The sequence below is a fragment of the Copadichromis virginalis genome, linkage group LG2 (genome assembly GCF_057382275.1).
Source record: "Copadichromis virginalis isolate Kocher_CV1m ecotype Utaka linkage group LG2, C_Virginalis_male_GT1.1, whole genome shotgun sequence".
NCBI classification, from domain to species: Eukaryota; Metazoa; Chordata; class Actinopteri; order Cichliformes; family Cichlidae; genus Copadichromis; species Copadichromis virginalis.
Window position 1 is genome coordinate 9,336,624 of NC_140619.1, and position 15,882 is coordinate 9,352,505.

The window sequence follows — 15,882 nt, forward strand, 5'->3', positions numbered from 1 at the left end:
TATTTACTGATCTCACTATCAACGATTCTGTATAAAGTATATAGTATATCATGGCACTGAGGTAAAGTCTGGTGGTTCCTCTTCCCCTGCAGTCTCCTACCTTCTGGGATTTCTCCGCCACCATGAGTACGAGGTCAAAGTCGTATGTTCCCAGCGAGTAGTCATAAAGGTCGTTGACATTGACGAGGAAGAGGAGGTACTTTAACGCCTCCTCAGCACTCACAGCACCAGGAGCTTTAGGAGGGTTCTCTAAATAGGAATGCACACACAGAGCACTGAGTGAAGGATCAGAGCAAGTACAGACAGAAAGGTCATCGATGGGTCTAAGGTGTGCTCACCTCGAAGCTCGTGGACCTTCTGCAGAGCAATTTCCAGCTCAGGAACAGTCTTCTTCACATATGCAGTAAGGATGGACAGACAGAACCTGAAAGGAGAATTGTTTTATGTCCCACTGCTCCCATCAAATGATCCAATTACTGAACATTTCTAATCCTTCCTAGTTTTACTTTCAGCTATTTTAAGATCGCAAATAGTACAGTTTGTTACATTAATATGTTTACTATCATTTAAGAAAAAAAAGATTTCACTGACTTGTTTGGATCCATTGAATCCATGACACTCCGTAAAGCATCACACACCACGTCCACTTTCTTCTGCTTCGAGGCAGGCTGAGGCTGGACCGGGCTGCTTTCAGAACGGGGGTACATACTACCGGTCGTATCCTCCTCTCTGAGTAAAAAACGGAAGAAATTTTTTTTTTGTTTAAATAAAAATAAAAAACAAACTGCAACCTTCAGGGATTAAAGATCGAAACAAATGCACAAATAATAAGAAACTGCAGTTCCTAAAATGTCCACTTGAGGCTCCAGCAGTGAGTCAGTCCCCGTAGACGCCCATGTTAAAATCTCTTTACAGCAGAAATAAACATGTTTACAGCCTGATACAAAACTGTTTTGATCCAGGCATCCATCTTTTCACGTATGGCCAATTTACAGTCACCAGTTAAACCAATATGCAAGTCTATGGGCTGTGGGAGGGAACTGGAGTGCCCGGAGAAAACCCACAAACAAAGGATCTAACAAATAATATGACTCAATGGGAACGAACATCCAATATTTTCAGCTTTATTAAATTCTAGTATTTTAATTAATCAGTTAGTACTAATTAGCAGGCATCTGTTTCTATGCACTGCACCAATACTAAACATTCTTTTCCAATAGGATAACTTGTGGCTGAAATGTTGATGCCAAGTCTTTAAAATGCAGTAAAAACAGCAGTTTTTAAAAACAGCAGGTGATGTCACACCATACAGTCATTTTTCTTTTAAGGTGAGAATGTATTCCTTTGACCTCTTTGAAAAGTCTTACTTTAGTTCAGTGAGGAAGAGGTTGATGTGATTGATGGAGCTGAGCTGTTTGATGAAGGTCTCTATGTTCTCCAGGAAAGCCTTTGAAGAAAAATAACATTGTTTTTACTCATTCACAGCCTTGTTATAGCTTAGAAACATCCACCCATCCATCCGTCTTTCAGTGTCTATGCACAGAAACCTCCTGCAGCTTCTCTGGCTTTGCAATATATTCACATCACTTTTGGTGACTAATAGTAGATATTACTATATACTTTAGCTTCATTTTAAATAAACTGCCTGCCCTGAACATTAAAGGAAAATAAAAAGTTATAAAACTACACATAAAGACGCAGAACAAACCTTTGGGTTGTGATCATAAATGAAGTTCAGGTTGATCCTCAGCTTCCTCATGCATTCAAAGGCGTCTCTGAATTTCAAACTGGTTATAAAAAAAACAAGTTGAATGTTTTCAGTCTTAACACATTATTTATAAGATTTATTTAATTAATTTAAAGGGTTTAAAAAAAAAGGTAATGGAACAGATCATCACAGCCTGGGAGCAGAAGGTTGTTGCTGAGATTTCGGCTACAGTATTTAGAGGTGTGATGTCTGGTTCTCAAACTTTTTGGAAGTGTAGAAAGGGAGACATTTTTAAAAGCTCTTCTTCAGAAATGTCAGGTGCACATATGTTTACAGTCATTTGTACTCTCAGATCCCGCATGAACTGTGTACTAAAACTTTCTAAATCCTTCCAACTGTTTCATAGCAACAAACAGAAATAACTTTGAATTTTAGCCATAAACAGAATATATTTTAAAGATAAACTCCATGAATAAAAAGGATCAAAAATTTTAAAAAGAAGGCCATCACCTACGCAAACACGTCTCATTTTTATGATTTAGTGTAAAATGTTTAGTCTTGGCTCTGGATATCAGAACCTTAATGTTCTCTGAAAGAACATAACAAGACGATCTCAAACGCACCTATCCAGCCACTTCCTGAGCTGAGCCAGCACCAGCGCTCTGTGATGTATGGTCTCCAAATTCCCACGAGGCATCTGGATGGACACAATTTAAATCAAAATCCCCACACGTTTGAAGGCATTTTTGAGAGTCAAAATATGGTTTTAGTGGCAGGGTTACAATTAGATTATGGTTAGGTTTAGGGTAAGAGTAAGGGTTAGGCATTCATTTTTGATGGTTAGGGTTAGGGTAAGGGGCTAGGGAAACCATTATGTCAATGAAGGTCCTCACTAAGATAGCTGAACGGGCTTGTGTGTGTGTGTGTGTGACCTGCAGAATCACTCTGGTGTCTTGTGGCACCACAGTGACGATCCTGGATCCTCTCTCCACTCGTCTAAGTGTCTCATCATTCTGATCATTCTGACCGCCATCGGAGGCTAGAGCCGCCTGCAACCCTGTGGGGTCAAAGTTCACTCAGCTCACCATCACTATTACACACAAAGAAAGAAGACCTTGCTCAGTAAATGAAAAACATTTATGTCCAAGCTACAGTGAGCTGTAAATGACCAAGCTACTCACTTCTTCTTTATGGAAGAGCCCAGAAACCCATTTGAGTGTATTGGTGATTCATTCTTACAGTCAATAGCCAGAGCTCATGGCTGTAGGTGAACATTTATGTGTGATCCATGTAGAAACATGGATCACAGATCAAACAGATGGAGTAAATTTCTAGCTCAGCTCCCTCTTCACTACAACAGACCAGTATAGCATCTGTACTACAGACTGATCGCCCACTCTGCTTTTTCCTCAGTTAAGAAAATAAGACCTCAAAGATACTTAAACTCCTCCACCTGTGGAAACAAATCATACTTGACCCACAGTGGGCTCTTTCCCAACTAAAAACCATGACGATTACGATGCACAGTTAGCAGGGATTTATGCTTCAGCGGGAAATCTACGCCGTAACCTGACGTGCACCTCTTGAGAAATATTACTACACTCTGGGTCAGCGCAGCCCACAACTACAGTGATGAGCCTGTTCAGTGCAATTCATCCTGATCCTGCACATTTCCCGCTACTTTTTCACTGCAGTTTTTGAATTTTTCAATAAGAGATTAACGATCATCACAACAGAATAAGAAAAGAAAATTATAGCATCAATATAAAGACTCACAAATGTCAGCAGATTCCTGCTAAAAAGATCAGAATTGATGTGAGGGAATGTACAAAGAAAGGGAAAAACCTGAGGGACAAATATGTCTGCCTTAAAAAAGAAAAACTGCACAAAGCAAATGGAGTGGACCCAGGAAGGGAAAAAACAAAATTAAAGGAAAAAAACAAACAAACAGCATTTTATTTGTTTTTAATTGGCTGGTACTGTATATAAAACACTAGAAAAAGACCACATGATAATTAGGCCTTAGCTTCCCTGGGACAAGGTTGCGACTGGAGCCTAAAGGGCAAGTGTCTGGAGTCTAATACCCAAAAGGTTTCTGAGCGCATAGAAGTGTTCAGTCCCCTCACTTCCAACCGTCCCCCAGCCTCAGTAAACATTTACTGACAGGTTTATGAGCTCAAAGCACTATTTTCAAGTTCATTTAGTAAATATGGTCCTTGTTACATAAACCATGGTATGATCACACAGCGTGCAATGTTAAAACACCAAGATGATGACACTGAAAACACTCAGAGGCTTCTATCCACCAGGGCCCTATTTCGGGAAGCCGGTTTAGTGCAATCTCTGAGTAAGTATACCCTGAGTTAACGAAAACTCTGGGTTTTCGGTTTCACAAAGCGAGTTTAGATTAATTCTGAGTGAGTTACTATGACGACACACTCCGTGAAGCTAACCTGCCCCCTAGCAGGTTTACTTCAACTAACCCTGACTGTCTCCGCCTCTTTGTCAGAAACCTGACTGTAGGAAGTGTCAGACATGGCGTGCCCCTTCCTTGAAGAGCCAGTAGATGTTGAAGCCCAAATTCTCCGCAGAGCTCTCCGCCGGGAGAGAGTGATTAGAGCGCGTTTGGACATTTTATCATTTCCTGATGATTTCCTGTGTGAACGTTACCGTTTTTCAGCACAATCTATAATTTATTTGGATAACATCCTCAGGCCTAATATTGCTCATGTGACACATCGCGGACATTCTCTCAGTTCTGTACATATTATTTGTATTGCACTTCGGTTTTTTGCAAACGGGAGCTTTCTGTATAATATTGGTGACGCTGAGCACGTTTCCAAGGCTACCGTCTGTCGGGCAGTCAGGAATGTTACAGTTGCACTGAAACGTCTCCTGTACTCGTTTGTGGTGTTCCCCGGTCATAGACCCACAAGATTTATCAAAGAGGGATGCCACAAAATTGCAGGTATCAGGATGAACAAAACTTAATTCATGATGTGGTGATACTTGAACTACTACTTAAATTTTACATTTATTCTCACGGTTCCCAGGCGTGATTGGCTGTATAGATGGCACTCACATTCCAAACATTGCTCCTTCAGTAAATGAAGGAGACTATGTGAACAGGAAGTCTTTCCACAGCATTAATGTACAGGTACATAGTTCCCTGTAGCATTTCAAACTAACAAATCATTTCATTATTAGTAATGGATGCTAATTTGTGTTCTCTGCACTGTGAAGATCATATGTGATGCTGCCAACATTATCACAAATATGGAAGCCAACTGCTCAGCCTCTGTGAGTGGTGGTGGTGGACGACCTCCACCTGTTTTTCGGGCCTCCGCTTTTTTTTTTTCTGTTGGCTATAACGGGGTCACATTTGAGCATACAGAGTAAGCAAATATGTACTTGTAATGTGCTCAGATAATTTCAATAAGTGCTTACAGAAAGAAAATTAATGTAGCCTCTAACTGCAATCGATTTACATGGGACAAACAGACCAAGCACTATGGCCCATGATACAATTACACCTTACCTGTTTGGACTATATTTTTATATTTCATTTTTACTTGCTGCCAGGAACGTTTGGGGCCTGTTGGGTTGCACCTGCGCTCACATCACATCACAAAATAAAATGTATAAAATATAAAATAAAATAAAATAACGTGTTAAATGGGTGGAAATCCCTAGATCAATGTTTAAATTAACACTCACGCATTGACTCTGTCGGCTATGTTTTGCCATGCATGCTCCCTTTCTTTTGCAGCTGAGGCTGTGTTACTTTTTTTCCGCAAAACTTGCATGTTATCGGCATATGCTGCCATCAGAATTTCAGCCTCAAGCGCTGTAAAATACATTGACCGCGCCTTCTTTCCCTCCGTCTCCATGGTGACTCGCTTAATCTGTGCTCCACTAATCAGGGCTTTATGTATCCTCGTGCGCGCGTTTAACTTGGGGTTAAAGCAACTCCGCGTTGATTGAACTAATTGTTATCAGCCTTTCTGAAACCGAATATTCCGAGTTGGACAGGTCGGGGTTACTCAACCCTGAGTATCGTTTTTCACTCTGAGTTTTCTAAACCGGCTTCCTGAAATAGGGCCCAGGTCATGAACCATCATGATTGTTACTTTCACACCTGGGCCCGTATCCCTAAAGAATCTTTGTGCAAAAAGTGGCTCCTAGCGGCCAAATTCTAAGAAAATTCTCAGAGTCATGACGTTTTCTTAGAATTTCTCCTAAAAGTGACACGACAATCCCAGTTAATATAAAAGCTATTCCTCAAGATTCCTAGCGCTTAAAAGGGCTCCTAAGGCGAGATCTGCTAAGAGCAGGGAAGAGGACTTTTAGTGGCTTAGGAGTTCCCCTAAGCAGCTGCACAAAATGGCCAACAGAAGAGGCAGGAGAGATGTCCTGCAAACACTGGATGACAGGGAATTATTGAGATGCTACAGATTGGATCGTGCAGGAATCATGTTTGTGGTGGATCTCCTTAGAGATGCAATTACTTCACCAACTCGACGCCACAACGCTATTACACCGGAGACGAAAGTAATCACAACCCTGAGGTATTTGGCAACCGGGAAAATGCAACAATGCAGCAGTGATGACTTGGGTCTTCAATCACAGACATTGCTAAAAGCTGAGCCGTGTTACCCTCGTTAAGACCACACTGGACTTGTAACGTTGTGATTTCTACTTCATTAAGGACAGCCTCTTGAGATAGGCCATCTTGTTTTCAACGGGGTCCATATGGAAGTGAAAGTACAAAATATGCCAGCTAGGATATTAATATGAGCAAATAAGACACGAATCATTATTTGAACAGGGTGTAATGAGTTTAAGTTTTCACATATTTTAGATTCTAATGGCTATAACCCCTACAGCTTACTATTCATTTTCCAGTTATTTTCTTGAATGTGAAATATTATTTACAATTACAGTCAGCATAAGATTAGAGTATATAATATGTTTATTGATTTGAGGGTACATCCTTTGCTCATTATCACCAAAAGCTCATTTCCATCAAACTTGTAGGATCAACCAATCACGGCTTTTGAAATGATGACTCATACCTAGCAACGGGGTCAACCACACCTCCTCACTAAGATAGGATTTTCCATCCATTCCTTGCTCAGAGTTCACTGAAAATGTTCTGGAATCACTTCTAAGCTAAAACTCCTGGCAAGGAATTTTTAGGTTAAGTTAGGAGCTCTCTGAGAGGATTCTCAGAATCTTTAGGGATACGGGCCCTGGTCTCTAAGGCCTATTAAGAGGAGGAAAAACTCCCACCTTTCACTGTGAGCGTGCTCAGCTGGAGGCAGCGGCAGGTGTGTGAGTGCGTGGTGACGAGGAGGAAGTCGTTGCAAATCGCAAAGGAAGAAACACTAGAGGCGAGCTGAAAGTAAGCAGAGACAAATGCACATATTTCTAATAAGCTCTGCTGCTTCTTCACTGCCAATGAAACAAGAAAGAAAAATGCAGACCTCTGAGTCTCCAGCATATAGGTGAGATCTCTCCGTCAAGCCGAGCAGATATTCCTGAGGATGAAAAGCAAAAGCATACATGAGCATCAGGCTTGCAGACTAGAACTTAGAGACAATTACTCATGTAATTAATTACATGCTGGTGAGTTTCTACCTCTCCGCCGATGCTGCAGAGGGCCATCTGGACACAGGGAACAGGAAAGTTGATGCTGCAGCCGCTGGAGTCTTGCCAGTCCTCCACTGATGGCTCTTGACAATCTACACAGAAATATACAGAAATAAAACATTTATTCCTGTAAACTGATACAGCTTCCTTACATGTACAACAAGCTTCAAAGGAAAGTATCAACATGTCAGAAAAATGAAAAAAGGAAAATTAACCCCCCAACCCATGGATCAGTTGCTAAAACGCATGAATAAAGGTACGTTTGCTGACCCCAGATCAGTTTCCTGATCCGTCCATCCTCCAGCTGCAGGGCCACAGTTCCTGTCTGAGAGGAATGAACCACACTGACCACAACACCGTCCACTTCCACCTCAGACCTGAGGCAGAAAATCACTATTAGAAAGATTAATTGTTAATGACATCTGTGACACGCTACAAGCTTTACGGGGCTGCAGGAGGTTTCTTAGTTTGCAGACCTGACAGTGAGGGTATCACCACCATCCTGACTGGGGCGGAGCATCAGCAGGGTGGAGGAGGTTGGCAGCAGACCAGGACTGACACCCAAAAACAGCTCATCCTGCAGCCACAGCAGCTGCCGCAGAGCCAGAGGAACATCCTGAAGAACTGCCGGTCTACAGGAGGGAGAAAAATCTGGGGAAACTCTAGAAACAGCCTAATCAGGTGAAGAAAATGAGAATGTGTGTCTGAAGACTGTGTTACCTGAAGGACTTCTGCAGGATGAGAGGATGAGACACAACCCTGAACCCATCTGCCAATTTGTTTGATTTTTCTCCTGAATCTGGAATCATGCAGGAAGATAAAGTCATGTTTATGAGACAAAAAAAATTTAAGACACAGTCACATAGGTCTTCTTCTAGCCACAAAACTTTAAGTATTATGATTTTTTCTTTTAAGTAGGTTGTATTTTCACTTAAATTTAGAAGTTTCATTTTTATTTCAGAAGTAAACGCTCTCTGGTTTTAACATCCGGTAAACATCGCTTTTATGCATTTGATGAATAGATTTTAAAAGGTGTTACATTCTAAAACTACATGAATCCTTAAACTTCAACTTTTTTTCTGAAGGAAAATTAACAGATTAATTTGTTTTTATTAAGCCACCTTGGGTGTAGATTGAAATCTGTCCATCTGCGGTGAATGCTGCCAGTTGATTGGTTCCCTCAGGCTGGCACAGAAAGGTCACCTGGTTAACCGGTGATTTTAACTGGAGCTCGAAGGAACACATGGGAGGAGGAACCACACACTGCCGGAAGGTCGTCACCAAGATTTTTTCTGAGGGGATTTTGGTAAATCTTAACACCATACTGGAATAAATCTACAACTGAACACCCTCTCATCTTTCATTGACCCTTACCTCCATCAATCACAGCCACGCTGGCGTTGTCAGTGGCGTCCAGTCCGGTGCTCCGTTCTGTTGTCCAGCCCCAGTCGTAGGTGATACTGGTCCAGCTCCGGGTCACCACATGGAGCCGTAGGGGGCGCTCCGGGTCCCAGCAGACACAAACTGGCACCTTCTGAGGGTCTGGTCCAAACTCCAGGCTCTGCTTCAGATACCAGTGGTAGTTTGCCACTGTCCACAGCTGGACTGCAGAGCGAAGACACTTTTTTTGTTTCCTGATTTTCTGACTGACTACAACATGCAACACTCTCCACATTAACGGTATTTTTCCTGTTCCTGCTTCTTAACAAAAATGAGTTTGCAGCTGGTGGCATCTGTGGCAGACAGTTCACTAAATCTGATGGTGAACTTACTGTAAGCGTTGGCCTGTCCGTCCTCTCCAGCACTCATGTCCTCCAACCAGACGACTAAAACAGCGGAGTCACTGTTCCACAGGAGCTCCTTCACCTAAAAACACAAACACAGTGCAATGATCTGATTAAACTCTCCACTGGATCAGAAGCTGCAGTGTTCGTGCAGAAAGAGTGATTTCGATGAGCATGCCTTGGCTTGGGCTTTACTGAGCGGCAAAGCGAAGTCTCCATGCAGCAGCCCATTCTTCTCCATGAACACCACGCTGTGCTTGTTGGGATGGCGCTGAGTGCTTGCTATCAGGCTGCCTGAAGGTCTGAAGCAGACAACAATAAGTGTGCTTCAGATTTATAAAAGTTCTCCAGAGAGAGAAAGGGGGAAAACTAATGAACTAACTTACTTCCAGCAGAGCGCCTGCTCCAGGCCGTTGATGGGCTCGCTGGTGGCTTGCAGGACACCCTCCCTGTTCCAGACTCTGACCTTCCTGGCTCCAGTTTGGGGACAGATGGCACTGACGGCAAAAAGTTGCCCGTCCCCTCGCCACGTCACCCGCGGCCTGTGGTCATCCCATGATACAGCAGGTTGCACCTCCTGCAGGCACATGATCAAATCATCAACTTGACTTTACAGTTTCTTTTTATAAACTCAAATATTTGAGTAATTAAAAGGGACCTGGATCTTCCTCTGTGCTGCCTGTTTGCCCTCTGAGCCATGAAACTGAGTCTCCTTCTTCCCCCAGCCCACGGTGATGAACTTCCCTGCAAAACAAACTTATGTGGGTGAGCACATCACCGTCTGGTGAACCTGAGTAGCTCCTGATACTCAGCTGGGAGACCACTAATTTTTTTAGAGTCACCGTACCTTCACCAAAATCGTCCTGGTGGATTCCAACCTCTGTGATCGGCTCAAAGTCTTTAGTCATCATGATGATCGTTTCCTGGCCTGTGAACACAAAACACTAGTGACTCAACCACAACACCTATAACTGTGTGTGATCAATAATTACCTAAGCTATGATGTGTCACAAAATTTAAAAAAAAAAAAACTCCAAATATTGAACATTCCATCACAGATGAACTTTTCTTCATCTGTGATGGTTTCTAATCTAAGAAATATTGCTCAATATGGAAATCATCAGCATTTCTGATGATTATATAACATACTGACCAGTAGTGAGAATCACAAGCTCTTCATCAGGACTCCAGCTCATCGAGGTGAGGCCCCTATCAACACTGCCGACGCACTCCAGCTGTGGATCAGAGCACACTTACTGAGGACCCCGATTGTCCTAACTTCTTTCCCCCTGATCATAACCAGAGCTTGAACCTAACTTCAGATTTTTTTTGGGGGACACAAGTTTTAAAAATCTGTCTGACTTTGAGCATTACTAACCTGGCAGGTGTTGAGGTTAAAGAGGACGACATCACCACCTGCTGTGGCCAAACATGCAGACTCCAGTTCAGCCAGGTCCTGAAGTCCGACCACAACCCCGCTGCCGTCCTCTGGAAGGAAACCGTCTGCTGTCAAAGAGGCTTCACTGATAACCTGCCGAAGAAAAACGGGGAAGAGCTGAAAGCTTATAAGAAAGACGCCCTGTTCAAGTCCCAAACAGAACAGGTATGAAGAAATTCCAGGTGCACCTTGAGGCAAACATATGTTACACTTAAATATTCAAATTTGGACACTTGAAACACATCCGTCTCCTCACTGAATCACGCTAAACTACACCCTGTTGAGTATTAACAGCACTTCATAGTATTTCCAGTGTGTTAGTGTTACATCATCGCTTCTCACCTGGCCTGTCCGGGGGTCGTACTCTGTGATGCAGTACTGAGAGGCGATAAGCAGCGAGCCGGTGTCCGCCCGCACAGAGAAACACTGGGGCGAGCCTGGACCCTGCAGCTCCGAGCACCGAAGGCTCTTCAGAAGTTTCAGATTCCTCATTTCACCTCAGGACCTGCCTCCAAGTGCCAAAGGAGACCTGACACAGTATATTTGGTACAAATTAGGCAAAAAATAAATGTTTGGTTGAAAGAGTTTTTACCTAAATTACCACAGATTAAAACCACAAGATCTGTGTTTCAGTTTTAAAACTCAACACTTAATAATATTGGAGGGAAATATAGAATAACTATGCTGAATGTGGAGAAAATGACGTTTGCATTTGTTTTGTTTTACTGGAAAAGTCTCATATCCATTCAACCTCATCTTTTAAACCAGCGTTATTAATTTGAAAGTCTAAAGTGTACAACAAAGAAAGAAATGGATGTTATCAGCTGAAAATTTCATCTAAAGAAGTGACATACTTAGTTTGTTTTTCCCTTTAGTTATATTCTCCATACACATTTTTTAGTTTGCTCTCAAATGAGATGGTACACTCAAAAAAACTAACAATAGAATCAGAAAATATCACATATGAAAAAAATAATGCAGGAACAATTCTACATTTCATAGAAAATAAAAAGTTATTTTTAGTTTTGCCTTATGATGGGAAACAAATCTTAAAAGTGCCCAAACAAATTATAAAATAAAATAATAAAAATAATGTATCCTCATCAATACTGGGTTATTTACGAACGACTGCAACTGTATTTATCAAGGCTATTTTAACTGTTTACATTTCTCCAGATTCATAAACATTAAATATATAAATACACATTCTTGTTTCACATGAGTTTAATTACTATTCAAAGGCGTGAAAATAACTTCGAGCCTCCTTACAGGAATATTTATGTATGTAAGGAATCGTATTAAGCTGTTAGCAAGGTTTCTGAGTCAGGACTGAACGTTTTTTACACATAAACAGTAAAATAAATAAATAAAAGTGATGATGGCAAAAGTTTTTTAAAGACATTTAACATTTTAAACAGCTGGTTTGTTGTCCAGTACTTGCTCAGTGTGAGAGGGATGAAGACGCCGAGGCTACAGGGTGTCCGAAAATGGAACAAGACGTGCTAGCTTGCTTTAAGCTAAAGAAACTTTAATACGCGACGAGAACAAAATAAAACGATAACAAAAATAATAAACCCACCGTGAAAAAACAAGCCGAGGTAAGGAAAATCTCTCCAGTCTCCAACATCAACAACATGCATGTGGCGGTGTCAGACTCACAACCTTTAACCTCTGACGCAGAAACATGAATTGGTGGCTATGTCGCCCCCTAGCGGCGCGGAGGGAATCTAAACGGCTACTGAATATGGAGAAGTTAAAACGATATTGATCTTTTATCACATATTTATTACAATCGTGTGTGTTTTTCTGTGTTTTATGGGAAAAATATTTTGCACTCAAATGGAAATTTCAGGGTTTTATCTAGAAATTTCAACTTCCTAGTATTCACTTGTGATCAAAAAATTAATAAATAATTAAAAACTCAGAATTTTGCGTTTTTACAATTAAAATCTGAGATAATACATCAAAGTTTTGCCTTGTGTATGCCAGAAATACTGTTTTGTTTTTATTTGAATTACATTTTATAACTTCTAGTAAGTATAAATGGACACTAGAAGTCTAGTGTATCTTCCTCTTGCTGTTGTAGCTCCTGTTAAACCTTCGGCTGTTGTTTGGTCTGGTAATAACCAACCTTCTTCCACAGATCAGAATCTGTTTGTGACCCACATGTTTCAAGGGATCATGCCCACAAAAAGTGAGATATTCTACTTCTCATGTGTAGACAATTTAAATTTAAACCCATGCAACATCCAGAAGCTGTCACCTCTGCAAGACCAACAGTGCTGCAGATGGGCATAATACTAGAGGCATTACAGAAGCGGATAAGTCCACTACTACATGAGTAGGTTAAAAATCTGGTGGAAGTCAGTTTTATAAACTGCATCGACTGTGGTGCGTCTGACTGTAGTTTGCTTGGACCACGCCCGCCACTGAAAGAGATCACCCACACTCACAATGACAGGTACCCCACCTGAAGAACAGGAGGGATCATGACACCGAGTTGTTATTGAGAGTGTAACTATAAATGAAAGCAAACCTGCACCTTTGCCCCTACTGCCCTGACAGGATCTCTACAGGTTTCTGAAACAGCTCCACGATCTAATACTGCCAAAACATCAAGGCCAAGCATCACCCTCTGGGGCAGAGAAATGAAGTCACCACTAAAGAGGCTGGCTCCAAAAGCGAATCACTTCCCACAGACTCCCATGCTAAAATGGCTCCTCATTAACTGTAACTGTAGGCACTTCAGAAAGAAGTCTGGAAGAAATCTTTGTTGTGATGCTTCACTGAGGAGCAGAAGGAGAAGTTGGTGGAAAAAATCTGTGTCAGAGTGAATAATCTGTAAAGTTACATAATGCAAACCAGAGCAGCAACTTCCTGCTTCCTGCTGTTTTTAAATCTGGAAAATTTGAGGACGCATTTGTTGGAACAACTTAAGCCCACCCTGGAGGTCCAGTTCCAGTCCAGTTCACCTCCTCCAAACTGCTCCTATCAGCCTGCTCACATCTCCTCGTGCAGGTTTAAATTTTCTGCTGTGATGCTTTCCTGCTGATAATCTGCTTGTGTGGGGAAATGAAGAGCAGCTGTCACACAGACATGGACACGTTATGTCTTTGTGCAGAGGGAGTTTAAATGTGGAGTGGTTTCCACTTTCAGATATTCAGATATAAAATCACATCGAACTAAAATAAATCAGTATTTAACCCCAGAAAACAGAAAGTCATTTTTTTTTTCTTTTTTAAAGGGCGATCTGAAGCCAGGAACAGACATGTCAGAGACATTTAAGTTCATGGACCAGTAAGAGAAAAAACTGTGACTTCAAACAAAGCCTGGAGAAGAGATCACTGAAGAAACTGTCCGAAATCCTGACCACCCTCTGCACCACAGGCAGCACCAACAGAGTGATTCTGCACATGACAGATACAGGAAATCATTTCACATCCACTAATTCTGTATAATACTGCACATCTGTCCAGCAGAGAATCATCTATTCTTTAATTTTATTGACACATGCATAAATAAAACACCAGACACTTTATTAGGTACACTTTATCAGTGCCAGGTGGAATCCTCTTTTGCCTTCAGACCTAAACTTGACTTTTTACATGTAAAAGTTGACACGACAGCATCACACAGTTGCTGCAGATTTGTAGGCTGCTCGTCCAAAGGTGCTCTGTTGGACAGAGATCTGGTGATTGTGGAGGAAGTTTGAGTACAGTGAACTCGTCGTCATGTTCAACACACCAGTCTAAGATAATCTGAGCTTTGTGACATGGTGCGTCATCCTGCTGGAAGCAGCTGTCAGACAATGGCTACACTGTGGTTCTAAACAGCTGGATGAGGAGTGGTGTTTAAACAATCCTCAGTTGGTAAAGTCTAAAGGACAACATCCCCCACATCATCACACAACCAGCTCTAGCCTGAACCGCTGATCCATGATTTCATGTTGTCCGCATCAAATCCTGAACGTTCCAGCAGAAACTGAGCCTCATTGGCCTGTTTCCTGTTCCTAGCCATCAGGAATTGCACTCGCTGTGATCTTCTGCTGCTGTCCATGTGCGTCGAGATATTGTGTATTCAGAGATGCTCTTCTGCATACCTTGGTTGGAATGAATTGTTATTTACTTATTAGTGGTTACTGTTGCCTTGCTTGAATCAGCCCGTCCTCTGACCTCTGGCATCAATAAGACACTTCTTCTCAGAAAACTGCTTCTCACTGTATATTTTCTCTTTTTCAGATTCTCTGTAAACCTTATAGATAGTTGCTCTGGAAAATTATTTTAGCAGTTTCTGAAATACTCAGATCAGCCAGTCTTTCAAAAACAACCATGCCACATTAAATATCACTTAAATCACATTTTGTCCACATTCTGATGTTTGGTTTGAACATTAACTGTTTATCCTGACCATGTACATGCCTAAAGGCATTGGATACTGCCAAGTGGTTGGCTGAGTGGCTGATTAGATATTTACGTTAGTAAACACTTCAACAGCTGTACCTAATAAAGTAGTCAGTGAATGTGTATGTTTGTTCTTTTTAGATGAGAGGAAAAGGGCAAAGTGAATAACTTCATGTCAGCAGATCTTCTGTGGCCACCATAATCTCGAATCTTTACTGGATACTGATGTTTCTATGTATGATTTAGTAAATATAAGGGAGATGGTGTCACGGCTGCCGAGGCGAGCCGTGTGGATATAGAAGGAGGACCCAAGATGCAGGCAGTGGATGAGATACCGGTGGTTTTATTTACAGAGGTGTAGTGGCAAACAAACAGTGGGGCATAACAAACAACTAAGGACACCTAAACTGGGAGAACTAAAATAACAGACCTGGGAGCATATGACAACGGATGATGAATAGCAGAGAGACGCAGACGAGGAACAGGACACCGTGGACCACAGGGTAACAGACTGACACGGAGGAACACAGACGAACCGGCAACAGGCAGGAGAACACACAGGGCTTAAATACACACACCAGTAATCAGGGGATGAGAGACAGGAGGGCAACACAGCTGGGAGGAATCTGGGCTGACGGGACAGGGGAAACGTAAACTGATCACACTCACATACGACGCGGACCTTCACAATAAAACAGGAAACTCAGATACATGGAACCAGACAAGACATTGAACTAAACAGACAGATTCAGATGCAGACTCAGAGGCAGATCGAAAATATAACACACAGAACTCAAACAATAATAATAATCATCATCATAAACTAGAAAATGATAACTAAAAGCGCTGGGTCACCGACCCAGGACCATGACAGATGGAAAAGGTGATGGGGTGTCCATT

General features: G+C 41.8%; 1 protein-coding gene across 1 annotated transcript in view; it reads right to left on the reverse strand.

The window, feature by feature from the left end:
* The window catches only part of elp1 (elongator acetyltransferase complex subunit 1), a 17,128-nt gene extending 4,876 nt beyond the window's left edge, over nt 1-12,252 (reverse strand). Inside the window, exons 1-24 of the mRNA XM_085470107.1 lie at nt 12,162-12,252; nt 10,925-11,111; nt 10,523-10,675; nt 10,298-10,379; nt 9,992-10,072; nt 9,803-9,888; nt 9,531-9,721; nt 9,323-9,446; nt 9,133-9,226; nt 8,735-8,965; nt 8,482-8,652; nt 8,081-8,159; nt 7,837-7,992; nt 7,631-7,737; nt 7,349-7,452; nt 7,195-7,248; nt 7,001-7,106; nt 2,641-2,765; nt 2,332-2,405; nt 1,709-1,787; nt 1,368-1,447; nt 592-729; nt 339-424; nt 101-249 (exon numbers count right to left, since the gene is read on the reverse strand). Of these exons, the coding sequence (XP_085326233.1) occupies nt 101-249; nt 339-424; nt 592-729; nt 1,368-1,447; nt 1,709-1,787; nt 2,332-2,405; nt 2,641-2,765; nt 7,001-7,106; nt 7,195-7,248; nt 7,349-7,452; nt 7,631-7,737; nt 7,837-7,992; nt 8,081-8,159; nt 8,482-8,652; nt 8,735-8,965; nt 9,133-9,226; nt 9,323-9,446; nt 9,531-9,721; nt 9,803-9,888; nt 9,992-10,072; nt 10,298-10,379; nt 10,523-10,675; nt 10,925-11,074 (2,700 nt within the window). The 5' untranslated portion in view covers nt 11,075-11,111; nt 12,162-12,252. The remainder of the gene's footprint in view (nt 1-100; nt 250-338; nt 425-591; nt 730-1,367; nt 1,448-1,708; nt 1,788-2,331; nt 2,406-2,640; nt 2,766-7,000; nt 7,107-7,194; nt 7,249-7,348; nt 7,453-7,630; nt 7,738-7,836; nt 7,993-8,080; nt 8,160-8,481; nt 8,653-8,734; nt 8,966-9,132; nt 9,227-9,322; nt 9,447-9,530; nt 9,722-9,802; nt 9,889-9,991; nt 10,073-10,297; nt 10,380-10,522; nt 10,676-10,924; nt 11,112-12,161) is intronic.
* Nucleotides 12,253-15,882: the final 3,630 nt, after the last annotated feature.